Raw genomic sequence first — 14233 nt, forward strand, 5'->3', positions numbered from 1 at the left:
AGTAAAACTCATTCCATACATGCACCACCCTCTCCATGAAAAAGTCAGCCCTTGGGACCTTTTAAATCTTTCCCCTCTCACCTTAAACCTATGCCCTGTAGTTCTGAACTCCTCAACCCTAGGAGAAAAGACATTTGCTATTCACCCTACCCACATCCCTGATGATTTTATAAATCTCTATAAGGTCACCCCTCAGCCTCCGACGCTCCAGAGAAAACAGCCCCAGCCTGTTCAGCCTCTCCCTATAGCTCAAACCCTCCAACTCTGGCAATATCCTTGTAAATCTTTTTTGTACTCTCTCAAGTTTAATACCATCCTTCTTACAGAAGAGCGACCAGAATTGTACCCTGTACTCTAAAAGTGGTCTCACCAATGTCCTGTACAGCTGCAACATGACCTCCCAATTCTTATACTCAATGCTCTGACCAATAAAGGCATGTCTGCCAAATGCCTTTTTCACCACTCTGTCCATGTGCGACTCCACTTTCAAGGAACTATGCACCTACACCCCCAGGTCTCTTTGTTTCGCAAAAGTCCCCAACGCCCGACCATTAAGTGTACAAGTCCTACCCTGATTTACCTTTGCAAAATGCAGTACCTCACATTTATCTAAATTAAACTTCATCTGCCACTCCTCAGCCCACTGGCTCATCTAATCAAGGTCCCGTTGTACTCCATGAGATAGTCTTCTTTACTGTCCACAACACCACCTATTTTGGTGTTATCTACAAACTTAGTACTATATCTCCTATATTCACATCCAAATCATTTATATAAATGAGGAAAAGCAATCGACCCGGCGCTGATCCTTGAGTTCACAGTCTTCCAATCTGAAAAACAACCCTCGACCACCACTCTCTATCCTGTTTTCTTGAATAAAGGTGGGACATTTGCTGTGTTCTAATATGCTGGAACCCTGTTTAGAATTGAAGGAATTCTGGGAATTGATAACCAATGCCCCAATTTCTTTGCAGCCACTGTTTTTTAAGGGTACGCGCAGCTGGCCCTGGGGGTGTAAAGTAGACAGGCAGGAGGTCACCGTTTCGGGTGTAACGTCCTGGGGGGATGTCAGTGTTTCGGCCCAGTGGTTTTCCTAGTGCCTTTCTGGCAGTGGTGTTGATTGTTTTAAATTCATCCTTCCTGACCACCTTTTGATTTTCAATTGCCTTTGGGAAAGTTTCCTAATCTTCGTTCAAGTAAATATTCACAAAACACCTGTTCAAAGTCTGCACCATTTCTACACTTCCCATTATCCATTTGCAAGACTCACTCTCTGTAGGCTGAGGACAGCAGACTTTGTTCCCGAGATGTCATTACTGAACCTGACCTGAATTCACACCATTTGATGCTAATTTCATGGTTAACATTGGTGAGGGAAGGGGCTGCAGGTCTCCAATCTCAGCAATGCGACCGGCGGCACTGGGAATGCTTCCAGCTAACTCCTGAAATCCAGCCGAGTGTGACTAAGCTTGACACGGACCATTCAGACAAGCCCCGTGAGCTGAAGAGATGGAGATGGGTGTTTTCGGGTGTGGGTGGGGGTTTACCGTGGGCTACAGGCTGCCCACTATGGTATCCAAAGTATCCTCAGCCAACACAGTCAGGGTCTCACAGTGCAGGTTAGTGGATGGGCCGTACCAAATTCGCCCTCAGTGTCCAGGGATGTGCAGGCTCGGTGGGCTGGCCAAGGTAAATGTGGGCTTACAAGGGTAGGGCACGCATTGGGTCTGGGCAGGATGCTCTTCAGTGGCTTGCACTGTTGGGATTCTACGATTCTTCCGCCTGCATAACTGTGGAACTACCACCACTGGTAGTACTCTGGTGCCAGGGAAGAGGTCCTTCAATGACCTTTAATTGGACACTTTGGGGCCACAAGTAGGACTTACCCTTGATTAAATCTGAGGGTAAGGCACTTGTAGTGCAGTGGTATCCCTATCTCTGAGCTAGGAGGCTTGATGGTGTGGGTAAATTACCTACTGCACAGACATCCAAATACTCAAACAATTATTTAAACTTTATTGCATATAGCAACCAAAATAAGACTCAAGTGAGCAACTTAAGCCTCACACCCAAATCAGCAATTACCCAGTTAGAGTCACAGAAAAGTACAGCAAGGAAACAGACCCTTTGGTCCATCTCATATATGCCAACTAGATATCCCAACCCTCTCCAATCATTTTTGTGTAGAAGTGCTTCCTAACATCTCTCCTGAACAGTCTGACCTTAATTCTCAGACTATGCTCCCTAGTTCTAGAATGCCCAACCAGTGGAAATAGTTTATCTACTCTGTCTTTTTCAGGTAAAGTTAAAAATCACACAACACCAGGTTGTAGTCCGACAGGTTTAATTGGAAGCACTAGCTTTTGGAGCAATGCTCCCTCATCAACCACCTGATAAAGGAGTGGCACTCCAATTAAACCTGTCGGACTATAATCTGGTGTTGTGTGATTTTTAACTTTGTACACCCCAGTCCAACACCGGCATCTCCAAATCATTTTTCTGGTAATATCTTGAAGATTTCAATCAGATCCCCTCCCTGCCACAATCTTTTAAATTTTAGAGAAGAAGTAAATACAGACTGATTAACAGCTACATTATATTTCACACGTATGTAGTGTGATCTCTGATTAATTGTGCAATTCTGCACAGTAACTGTCTTCTCAGGAGGATGCTGGGACATCAATGTTTCTCAGGGAGAACAAAAATCAGAATTTGACGCCACCTGGTGACAGATGCTTTGTATGTAACTGTTACAGCTTCCCTGTTTTACTTCTAAGTAACCTACCTTTTCTTTACGGATTTTGTTAAAAACAGGAAGAGGAAGGTTGCTATTCCTACCCTCACCCAAAACAAAACTGAGACATTCATCCCAGAGCAGTCACCTCCATTTGCAGAGTTCAAATCAACATTCAATCAACGCTATTATCCTCTGTCCAACCTTAACCTGTTATTAATTGAGCTCTTGTTGAATCAACGCAAGAGGGTTTTGTAGTTATACTGAAAACAAAAAAAATCGCTGCGTGTCAGGCAGCATCCATGGAGAGACAGCAAGCAACGGTTCACGTCTGGATGGATGCCTCTTCATTGGATCACAGTTAGGCTTAGTGGCATACTTGCAGTGTCTGTAGCTCTGAGCCAGGAGGTCTGTGTTCAGGTCCTAACTGCACCAGGTTGCAGGTTAATAGCAGGTTGATTTAAGAAGAGATGTTGAATCAACACAAGGTATTCAGCTTTTAATTGTATCAATAGTGCACAATATTATTGACCTACTTTCAACCAGAGGCTGATTTAATAAGTTTGGAGAGACAGCCAAGTTGCAAAGGAACAAATGCGTCGTCACATTAGCCAGTACATTGGAAACTTTGGTTTATTAAACAATTTTAGGTGTTTGTAATGTCTCAGTAAAAGTAGTCTTCAGATACGTTTACAGAGAAGTGAGTATTCAAAATGTTTATCATATCAAAAATAAGGTTACAGTGTAATCTGTGCAATATTCTCTGTGTTGGTGTAGTGGATGAGAAATATTGTACAATTTCAAATCTTTTCCAAAATCTCTTTTGCTCAGAGTCTGGTTGTCTTAATTAACTTATTTTTATGTATTTCACTGAGCATTTCAAAATCTAAATTCACTCGTGGTGTGAAAAATTGCATCCAGTGTATGACTTTCACCATGACACATTAAGGATCTTCCCATTTCTGGTCATTAAATAAAGTGCCAACTATGGTAATCAACTTATAAGGTGGTAAAGAAAAAACTATCAAGTGACCACAGAGGGTGGTACGTGTGTGGAATGAGCTGCCAGAGGAAGTGGTGGAGGCTGGTACAATAACAACATTTGAAAGGCCTCTGGATAGATATATGTATAGGATGGGTTTAGAGGGACATGGACCAAGTGCTGGCAAATGGGACCAGATAATTTAGGATATCTGTATAGAATCCCTACAGTGTGGAAACAGGCCATTCAGCCCAACAAGTCCATACTGAGAAACAAAGCTCACTTCAATAATTTCAGTCCGAAACAAGATCTGAATCAGTAGTGTCATTTATTTCACACTTGCAAGTGGGTGCAATGTCCACTATCCACAAGGCAGGGACAAAACACACCGAATTCAACAAGTACTCAATATTTATATAATTTGGTTTCTTTTTTTAATTTCATTGCTCCTCCCCTGTTTACATCTCCCATTTCTCTAAGACCGGCGCCCATTATCTCTTGCCTTGTCTGTGACAAAATGCTTATTTCTGGCCTCACAAAGCCATTTGACCTCATCCAGCTGTGGGTCGTTGTTAGGCATATCCTTTCCTTACCATTATCTACTCCCTCCATCTGTGCCTCTCCTCTCAGCATCTTATCGTTAAGACCCTTTTAATTGGGGTTTGTTCCTGTGTTTCTGTAAAAGTGGGAAACAGATGTTTGTACCTACTGTTTGTACAGGCGTATCTAGCTTAACTGCCTCCCCTCACAGCACCTTATCTATTCGCCTGTAATATCTACCATTGTTTTGCAGTCCCATTTCAATCTTGCATACAATTTTAGCTAATACAAACAAACAATTATATATTTCCTCCACATAGTTTGCATTCTTGTTGACTCAGCTCTTGGCTGAAACAATTACACACTGGGTGTGAGTTCATTTACTTTGTATAAGTAATTATAATTGCAGAAGTGACACTGCTTTACCTATATCCCACAACACCGACTCGCCCCTACCACTTCGCAATTCCCTGACTAATGCACTTAACCTACACACGGCAGACACGTCAGCGTGGCCCATTCACCCAGGCTGCACATGTTTGGATTGTGGGAAGAAGCTGCACCCGGACACTATTCCGGGCTGGAAAAGCGCAGCAGGTCGGGCAGCATCCGAGGAGCAGGAGAGTCGACGTTTCGGGAATTCCTGAAGAAGGGTTTATGCCCGAAACGTCGACTCTCCTGCTCCTCGGATGCTGCCCGACCTGCTGCGCTTTTCCAGCAACACTCTCTCAGCTCCGATCTCCACCATCTGCAGACCTCACTCTCTCCTACTATTCCCATGAAGCCACCCGGACCCTATTCCGGGTTGCACTAGGAGCCACCCGGACCCTATTCCGGGTTGCACTAGGAGCCACCCGGACCCTATTCTGGGTTGCACTCGGAGCCACCCGGACCCTATTCCCGGATGCACTAGGAGCCACCCGGACCCTATTCTCGGATGCACTAGGAGCCACCCGGACACTATTCCCGGATGCACTAGGAGCCACCCGGACCCTATTCTCGGATGCACTAGGAGCCACCCGGACCCTATTCCGGGTTGCACTAGGAGCCACCCGGACCCTATTCTCGGATGCACTAGGAGCCACCCGGACCCTATTCCTGGTTGCACCAAGAGTCACCCGGACCCTATTCCGGGTTGCACTCGGAGCCACCCGGACCCTATTCCGGGTTGCGCCATGGAGTTACACGGACAGTAATCCTGGTTGCACCAAGAGTCACCCGGACACTGTTGTAAGTTGCACCATTTACCCGGACATTGTTCCCGGGGACCGCACGAGGAGCCGGAGCCGGGACACGCACAGGGAGAGGGTGAGTGTGAGTGTGAGGGGGGTGAGGGAGTGTGGGGGGGGTGAGGGGTCGGGGGATGAGGGAGTGTGGGGGGGTGAGGGTGAGGGAGTGTGGGGGGGTGAGGGGTCTGGGGGTGAGGGAGTGTGGGGGGGGTGAGGGGTCTGGGGGTGAGGGAGTGTGGGGGGGTGAGGGGTCGGGGGGTGAGGGAGTGTGGGGGGGGTGAGGGGTCGGGGGATGAGGGAGTGTGGGGGGGTGAGGGAGTGTGTGTGGGGGGTGAGGGAGTGTGGGGGGGTGAGGGAGTGTGGGGGGGTGAGGGAGTGTGGGGGGGTGAGGGAGTGTGGGGGGGTGAGGGGTCGGGGGATGAGGGGTTTGGGGGTGAGGGAGTGTGGGGGGGTGAGGGGTCTGGGGGTGAGGGAGTGTGGGGGGGTGAGGGAGAGTGCGGGGGTGAGGGAGTGTGGGGGGGGTGAGGGGTCGGGGGATGAGGGGTTTGGGGGTGAGGGAGTGTGGGGGGGTGAGGGGTCTGGGGGTGAGGGAGTGTGGGGGGGTGAGGGAGTGTGGGGGGGTGAGGGGTCTGGGGGTGAGGGAGTGTGGGGGGGTGAGGGAGTGTGGGGGGGGTGAGGGGTCGGGGGATGAGGGGTTTGGGGGTGAGGGAGTGTGGGGGGGTGAGGGGTTTGGGGGTGAGGGAGTGTGGGGGGGTGAGGGGTCTGGGGGTGAGGGAGTGTGGGGGGGTGAGGGGTCTGGGGGTGAGGGAGTGTGGGGGGGTGAGGGGTCTGGGGGTGAGGGAGTGTGGGGGGGTGAGGGGTCTGGGGGTGAGGGAGTGTGGGGGGGTGAGGGGTCTGGGGGTGAGGGAGTGTGGGGGGGTGAGGGGTCTGGGGGTGAGGGGGTGAGGGAGTGTGGGGGGGTGAGGGAGTGTGGGGGGGGTGAGGGGTCGGGGGATGAGGGGTTTGGGGGTGAGGGAGTGTGGGGGGGTGAGGGGTCTGGGGGTGAGGGAGTGTGGGGGGGTGAGGGAGTGTGGGGGGGGTGAGGGGTCGGGGGATGAGGGGTTTGGGGGTGAGGGAGTGTGGGGGGGTGAGGGGTCTGGGGGTGAGGGAGTGTGGGGGGGTGAGGGTGAGGGAGTGTGGGGGGGTGAGGGTGAGGGAGTGTGGGGGGGTGAGGGGTCTGGGGGTGAGGGAGTGTGGGGGGTGGGGTGAGGGAGTGTGGGGGGGTGAGGGTGAGGGAGTGTGGGGGGGTGAGGGGTCTGGGGGTGAGGGAGTGTGGGGGGGTGAGGGGTCTGGGGGTGAGGGAGTGTGGGGGGGTGAGGGGTCTGGGGGTGAGGGAGTGTGGGGGGGTGAGGGGTCTGGGGGTGAGGGAGTGTGGGGGGGTGAGGGGTCTGGGGGTGAGGGAGTGTGGGGGGGTGAGGGGTCTGGGGGTGAGGGAGTGTGGGGGGTGGGGGTGAGGGAGTGTGGGAGGGTGAGGGAGTGTGGGGGGGTGAGGGGAGTGTGGGGTGGGGGAGTGTGTTGTGGGTGTATTCTCGCCGCTGTCTGACATTAGGAGCTGTGATCTAACCCGGCAGCTTTGCACAATGTTCAGGATGAATGTTCTCTTCAGTTTTACATCCACAGAGTTTGTTTCTCTTTTGTTCAGTTTTTATGAATTAGATTGAGCTCCTTTCCCGAGTCCAATCCCAAACTAGATTCTAAAGCGGGGAATCACAGTTTTCCGATCTGCAGCAATAGATTTTAAACAGAGATGAGGAGAAATGACTTGTACAGCACGGAAACAGACCCTTTGGTTCACACTGACCAGATATCCCAACCCAATCTAGTCCCACCTGCCAGCACCCGGCCCATATCCCTCCAAACCCTTCCTATTCATATACCCATCCAGATGACTCTTAAATGTTACAATTGTACCAGCCTCCTCCACTTCCTCTGGCAGCTCATTTCACACACGTATCACCCTCTGCATGAAAACGTTGCTCCTTAGGTCTCTTTTATATCTTTCCCCTCTCACCCTAAACCTATGCCCTCTAGTTCTGGACTCCCCCACCCCAGGGAAAAGACTCTATTTATCCTACCCATGCCCCTCAATTTTGTAAACCTCTATAAGGTCACCCCTCAGCCTCCGACGCTCCAGGGAAAACAGCCCCAGCCTGTTCAGCCTCTCCCTGTAGCTCAAATCCTCCAATGCTGGCAACATCCTTGTAAATCGTTTCTGAACCCTTTCAAGTGTCACCACATCATACCAATAGTAAGGAGACCAGAATTGCATGCAATATTCCAACAGTGGCCTAACCAATGTCCTGTACAGCCGCAACATGACCGCCCAACTCCTGTACTCAATACTCTGACCAATAAAGGAAAGCATACCAAACCCCTTCTTCACTATCCTATCTACCTGCTACTCCACTTTCAAGGAGCTATGAACCTGCACTCCAAGGTCTCTTTGTTCAGCAACACACCCTAGGACCTTACCATTAAGTGTATAAGTCCTGCTAAGATTTGCTTTCCCAAAATGCAGCACCTCACATTTATCTGAATTAAACTCCATCTGCTACTTCTCAGTCCACTGACCCATCTGGTCAAGATCCTGTTGTAATCTGAGGTAACCCTCTTCGCTGTCCACTACACCTCCAATTTTGGTGTCATCTGCAAACTTACTAACTGTACCTCTTATGCTCGCATCCAAATCATTTAAGTTATTGACAAAAAGCAGAGGACCCAGCACTGATCCTTGTGGCACTCCACTGGTTACAGCCCTCCAATCTGAAAATCAACCCTCCACCACCCTCTGTCTTCTACCTTCGAACCAGTTCTGTATCCAAATGGCTAGTTCTCCCTGTATTCCATGAGATCTAACCTTGCTAATCAGTCTCCCATGGGGAACCTTGTTGAACGCCTTACTGAAGTAGATCACATCTACTGCTCTGCCCTCATCAATCATCTTTGTTACTTCCTCAAAAAACTCAATCAAGTTTGTGAGACATGATTTCCCATGTGCAAAGCCATGTTGACTATCCCGAATCAGTCCTTGCCTTTCCAAATGCATGTACATCCTGTCCCTCAGGACTTCTTTCAAAGGGTGGTGAATCTTTGTAATTCACTAAAAGAAACAAAAGTTGTTGAAAAAACTCACTGACAGCACCTGTGGAGATTGTCTCTTCCAGTTCTGAAGAAGGGGCTGTAAATGTTAACTCTCACGCTTCACGGTTGCTGCAAACTTGAAGACCTGCTGTGTTTTTCCAGCAATCTTTATTTATTCACTAGTTGGATGTAGGTGTCGTTGCCTGGGCCAGTATTTATTGCCCATCCTGAGTTGCTGTTCTGAAATCGGTGGTGAGCTGCCTTCTTGAACAGCTACAATCCATTCACTGTGGGTAGACCCACAATCTCCCTTGGGGAGGGAATTCTCAGTGTTGACCCAGTGACAGTGATACATTTCCAAGTCAGGATGCTGAGTGGCTTGACAAGGAACTTGAAGGTGGTGGTGTTCCCATGTATCTGATGCCCTTTCCTTTCAGCTGAAAGTAGGCGTGGACTTGGAGAGTGCTGCCTGGGGAGCCTTTGGTGAAATTCTCCAGTGCATCTTCTAGATAGAAAGCCGAACTGGAAGTTTTTGTTGCAAACGTTTCGTCCCCTGGCTAGGAGACATCATCAGTGCATAGAATCTGGACAGATAACCAAAGCGGACCTACGAAGAATGAAACCGGAAAGCAACAACACCCCCAGGTTCTATGGACTACCCAAAGTACACAAACCAGACATCCCACTCAGACCCATAGTATCACTACCAGGGACACCAGCATACAAACTGGCCAAAGAACTACAACAGAAACTGAAATACCTGGTCAGCGGATCCAAACACTCCATACAATCAACACAGGAATTCTTGGGCGCCATCAGGAATACACACATAGACAAAGAAGAAACCATGATCTCATTCGACGTGACAGCACTGTTCACTTCGATTGACAAAACCCTAGCCAGAGAAACAATAGCCAACCTACTGGACATACATAACAGAAAACAGGAGGCGGAACCTATCAACAAAGACGGCATACTTAAACTACTGGACTTATGCCTCACTACACACTTCACATTCAACAATCAGATATACGAACAAATCAACGGAACACCCATGGGATCACCAATCTCGGGACTCATAGCAGAGGCAGTTATGCAAAGGTTAGAACAAACAGCCCTACCACAAATTCAACCCAAATTCTGGGTCAGATATGTCGATGACACTTTCGTAATCATCAAAAACACGGAAATAGAAAAAACACACCGGATCATCAACGCCACACTCACAGGCATCCGATTCACGAGAGAAGTAGAAAAGGATAGCCAACTCCCATTCCTAGACGTGATAGTACAGAGAACACCGAACGGAGAATTCACCACAAGGGTACACAGGAAAACAACACACACAGACCAAGTACTACACTATGAAAGTAACCACCCCAACACACACAAACGAAGCTGCATCAGGACACTATTCAAAAGAGCTACAACACACTGCAGTACACCAGAACTGCGAAAAGAGGAAGAGGAACATCTATACAAGGTATTCGCCAAAACGGATACCCGCGCAACTTTATCAACAGATGCCTAAGAGATAGACCACGGAACGAGGACATGCCACAACCAAAAGGACTAGCCACACTACCATACATCAGGAGCGTTTCAGAACTGACAGCCAGACTACTGCGATCCCTAGGACTCATAACGGCACACAAACCAACAGCCACGCTGAGACAACAACTTACTAGAACAAAGGAGCCAATACCCAACATGAGCAAAACTAATGTAGTTTATAAAATACCATGCAAGGACTGCACAAAACACTATATAGGACAAACAGGAAGACAGCTAACAATCCGCATACATGAACACCAACTAGCCACGAAACGACACGACCAGCTATCCCTAGTAGCCACACACTCAGACAACAAGCAACATGAATTCGACTGGGAAAACATTACTATCATAGGGCAAGCCAGACAGAGAACAGCCAGGGAATTCCTAAAGGCATGGCATTCATCCACAAATTCCATCAACAGACACATCGACCTGGACCCAATATACCAATCACTACAGCGGACAGCTGAAACTGACACCCGGAAGCGGCAAGGACAGACCACTATAAATGCCAGAAGAAACATCAAAGAAGCGCTTCGCAGGAGGCTCCACAGCACTGATGATGTCTCCTAGCCAGGGGACGAAACGTTTGCAACAAAAACTTCCAGTTCGGCGAACAGAACCACTACAACAAGCACCCGAGCTACAAATCTACGCGCAAACTTTGAAGATAGAAAGCACTGCTGCTTCTGGACATTGATAGTGGAGGGAACGAATGTTTGTGACACTGAACTCAATCAAGCAGACACCTTTATCTATACTCCTTGAGTGTTGGAGCTGTACCCATCCGGACAAGTGGGGAGTGTTCATTCACACTCCTGACTTGTGCCTTGTAGATTGTAGACAGGCTTTGGTGTGTCAGGAGAAGAGAGACAAGTTCCAGGGTGGCTCATTTCTAACCTGCTCTTGTACTCTTATTTATTTGGCTAGTTTAATTCAGTTACTGGTCAGTAATAACCACCAAGCTGTTGATAACAGGTTATTCAGTGAATGATGATGCTATGGAATGTCTTGTTGGGGATTGCCTTTGATTGGTACTTGTGTGGTATGCATGTTACTTGTCATCTCAAGCCTGGCTATTGTCAAGGTCTTGTTGCATTTGGGCATGGACTGCCTCAGTTTCTGAGGTGTTGCGCATGGTGCCTTCATCAGTGACCATTCCCACTTCGGACTTTATGATGGCGGGAAAGTCATTGAGAAAGCTGATGACGGTTGGTCCTCGGGCAGTACACTGACTCCTGCCGTGACGTCCTAGAGCTGCGATGACTGGCCTCTTCCAATCTCAACTATCTTATTTTGATGCTGAGATGGATCATCCACTTGACATTTCTGGCTGAAGACTGCTGCAGATGCGTCAGCCTTGTCTACTACACTGATGTGCTGGGCTCCCCATGATTGAGGATGGGCTGTTTGTGGAGGCTCCTCCCTCAGTAAGCTGTCCACCACCACTCTCAACGGTCTGTGAAAGGACTGCAGAATTTAGATCTGATCGAAATTGGTTAACCTATGATTTCTTTTTGATTAAGTATTCAGCAGTTTACTTTCAGAGGCATTCAGATCAAAGGAGCACGTGTTTGGAGTTGAAGGGTTAGAATTATGATCGGATTACCTGTTTGTCATTCTTTCTTTCAAACTTCAAGAAGCAGCGATCTAGAAATTTGGTTTAAGTGATTTAATTCCTTTTACTGGCAAAGAATTAACTTTGATGTCATATAAAAAGTAATTTGGAACAAGTAACCTCTCTGAGGTCAATTGCTAAGTTTTCAGTTGTCTCTATTGAAAACGTGAAATGTAATATCTTTATGTAGTTTATGCCTCTGCTCAAATTCCATGCTTTTATAAAAAGTCTTAGTGTCATTGCAAAGCACTGCCATTTCACGTGATGGATCACAGATGCGACTCTTCTATTTCTCGTAGGTTCCTTCAGCTGGCGTGTGAACATGGTTGTTGAAGGTAAAAAATCATCGGGGAAAGAAAAAAATGCACCACACGGAAAGGGCAAATTTAAAAAGTTCAGTGAAAATAAAAAAAAATCATCAGGTAAGACCTTGATCTCTGGAATATAACAAACTGCCTCTAGTTTTAAACCTGAAATGTAATTCAAGTTTCCTTCCTCCTGCCTTTTGACATATAATGGGGTCAGTTTATTGACTTTTCTCGAAAGTGAGTTTGCTGCACAGCAGTGTGAAGATTTTCTTATGAGTGTAGTTCAGGTGGTTGTATTCACTGCTACTAAAGTAAAGGTGTTTGACTTGACAAAGTTTACAGACAGAGACAATAGATGTGTTGATCCTGTTGGCATAGACAAGAGTCTAATAGCTATTTCTAAAGCTCAGTATTGTTTAATTCCCCTTTTACTTAACTATCTCAATTCCAATTCTAAAATCTTTTAATTTTTTTTACCAATGCTCATTATCTCCACAACTCGCTTTCACAAACCAGAAATGTTGCTTCCACAAACTCCATTGCCTTCATTAGCATAACAATGCCAGAAACGATCTCCATCCTTTTATCCTTTTCAGTCTGTGTGGTCTATTTCTTTAAACAATGACGTGGGTGATGAACTGGTATATTAAAAGGCATCACGCCTGCATTTCCGCTCATCGCTTCATGCTGTCTCCCTTTTAGGTTGCAATTTTTTTTAACTCTCCCAATTAGTCCAGTACAAGCCTAATCACTGAGCTACTAAAATCACGCAATCCTTTTGGTCTGTTTTGTGTTCATTCCAATGAAATTTTAAATGTTTAAAAACCTGTTTTTAGGTTGTGGTAGTGAAGACAATATAGTTTGGAATTAAGGAGAATCCAAAGGGTTTTTACAAATATATTAAGGACAAAAGGGAAACTAGGGAGAGAATAGGACCCCTCAAAGATCAGCAAGGCGGCCTTTGTGTGGAGCCACAGAAAATGGGGGCGATACTAAATGAATATTTTGCATCAGTATTTACTGTGGGAAAGGATATGGAAGATATAGACTGTAGGGAAATAGATGGTGACATCTTGCAAAATGTCCAGATTACAGAGGAGGAATGCTGGATGTTTTGAAATTGGTAAAGGTGGATAAATCCCCAAGACCTGATCAGGTGTACCCAAAACCTCTGTGGGAAGCTAGAGAAGTGATTGCTGAGACTCTTGCTGAGATATTTGTATCATCGATAGTCACAGGTAAGGTGCCGGAAGACTGGAGGTTGGCAAACGTTTAAGAAGGGTGGTAAAGGCAAGCCAGGGAACTATAGACCAGTAAGCCTGACCTTGGTAGTGGGTAAGTTGTTGGAGGGAATCCTGAGGGACAGGATGTACATGTATTTGGAAAAGCAAGGACTGATTAGGGATAGTCAACATGGCTTTGTGCGTGGGAAATCATGTCTCACAAACTTGACTGAGTTTTTTTGAAAAAGTAACAAAGAAGATTGATGAGGGCAGAGCAGTAGATGTGCTGTATATGGACAAGGTTCCCCATGGGAGACTGGTTAGCAAGGTTAGATCTCATGGAATACAAGGAGAACAAGCCATTTGGATACAGAGCTGGCTCAAAGGTAGAAGACAGAGGGTGGTGGTGGAGGGTTGTTTTTCAGACTGGAGGCCTGTGACCAGTGGAGTGCCACAAGGATCGGTGCTGGGTCCTCTACTTTTTGTCATTTACTTAAATGATTTGGATGTGCGCATAAGAGGTACAGTTAGTAAATTTGCAGATGACACCAAAATTGGAGGTGTAGTGGACAGCGAAGAGGGTTACCTCAGATTACAACAGGATCTGGACCAGATGGGCCAATGGGCTGAGAAGTGGCAGATGGAGTTTAATTCAGATAAATGCGAGGTGCTGCATTTTGGGAAAGCAAATTTTAGCAGGACTTATCCACTTAATGGTAAGGTCCTAGGGAGTGTTGCTGAACAAAGAGACCTTGGAGTGCAGGATCATAGCTCTTTGAAAGTGAGTCACATGTAGATAGGATAGTGAAGAAGGCGTTTGGTATGCTTTCCTTTATTGGTCAGAGAATTGAGTACAGGAGTTGGGAGGTCATGCTGCGGCTGTACAGGACATTGGTTAGGCCACTGTTGGAATATTGTGTGC

At 47.2% G+C, this 14233-nt stretch overlaps 1 protein-coding gene across 1 annotated transcript in view; it reads left to right on the forward strand.

Moving 5' to 3' along the window:
• The first annotated feature begins 5490 nt into the window (after window positions 1-5490).
• Window positions 5491-14233, forward strand: part of pum3 (pumilio RNA-binding family member 3) — a 48551-nt gene continuing 39808 nt past the window's right edge. Inside the window, exons 1-2 of the mRNA XM_060846851.1 lie at window positions 5491-5564; window positions 12080-12202. Of these exons, the coding sequence (XP_060702834.1) occupies window positions 12103-12202 (100 nt within the window). The 5' untranslated portion in view covers window positions 5491-5564; window positions 12080-12102. The remainder of the gene's footprint in view (window positions 5565-12079; window positions 12203-14233) is intronic.

Source organism: Hemiscyllium ocellatum, chromosome 2, assembly GCF_020745735.1.
Source record: "Hemiscyllium ocellatum isolate sHemOce1 chromosome 2, sHemOce1.pat.X.cur, whole genome shotgun sequence".
Lineage (NCBI taxonomy): Eukaryota > Metazoa > Chordata > Chondrichthyes > Orectolobiformes > Hemiscylliidae > Hemiscyllium > Hemiscyllium ocellatum.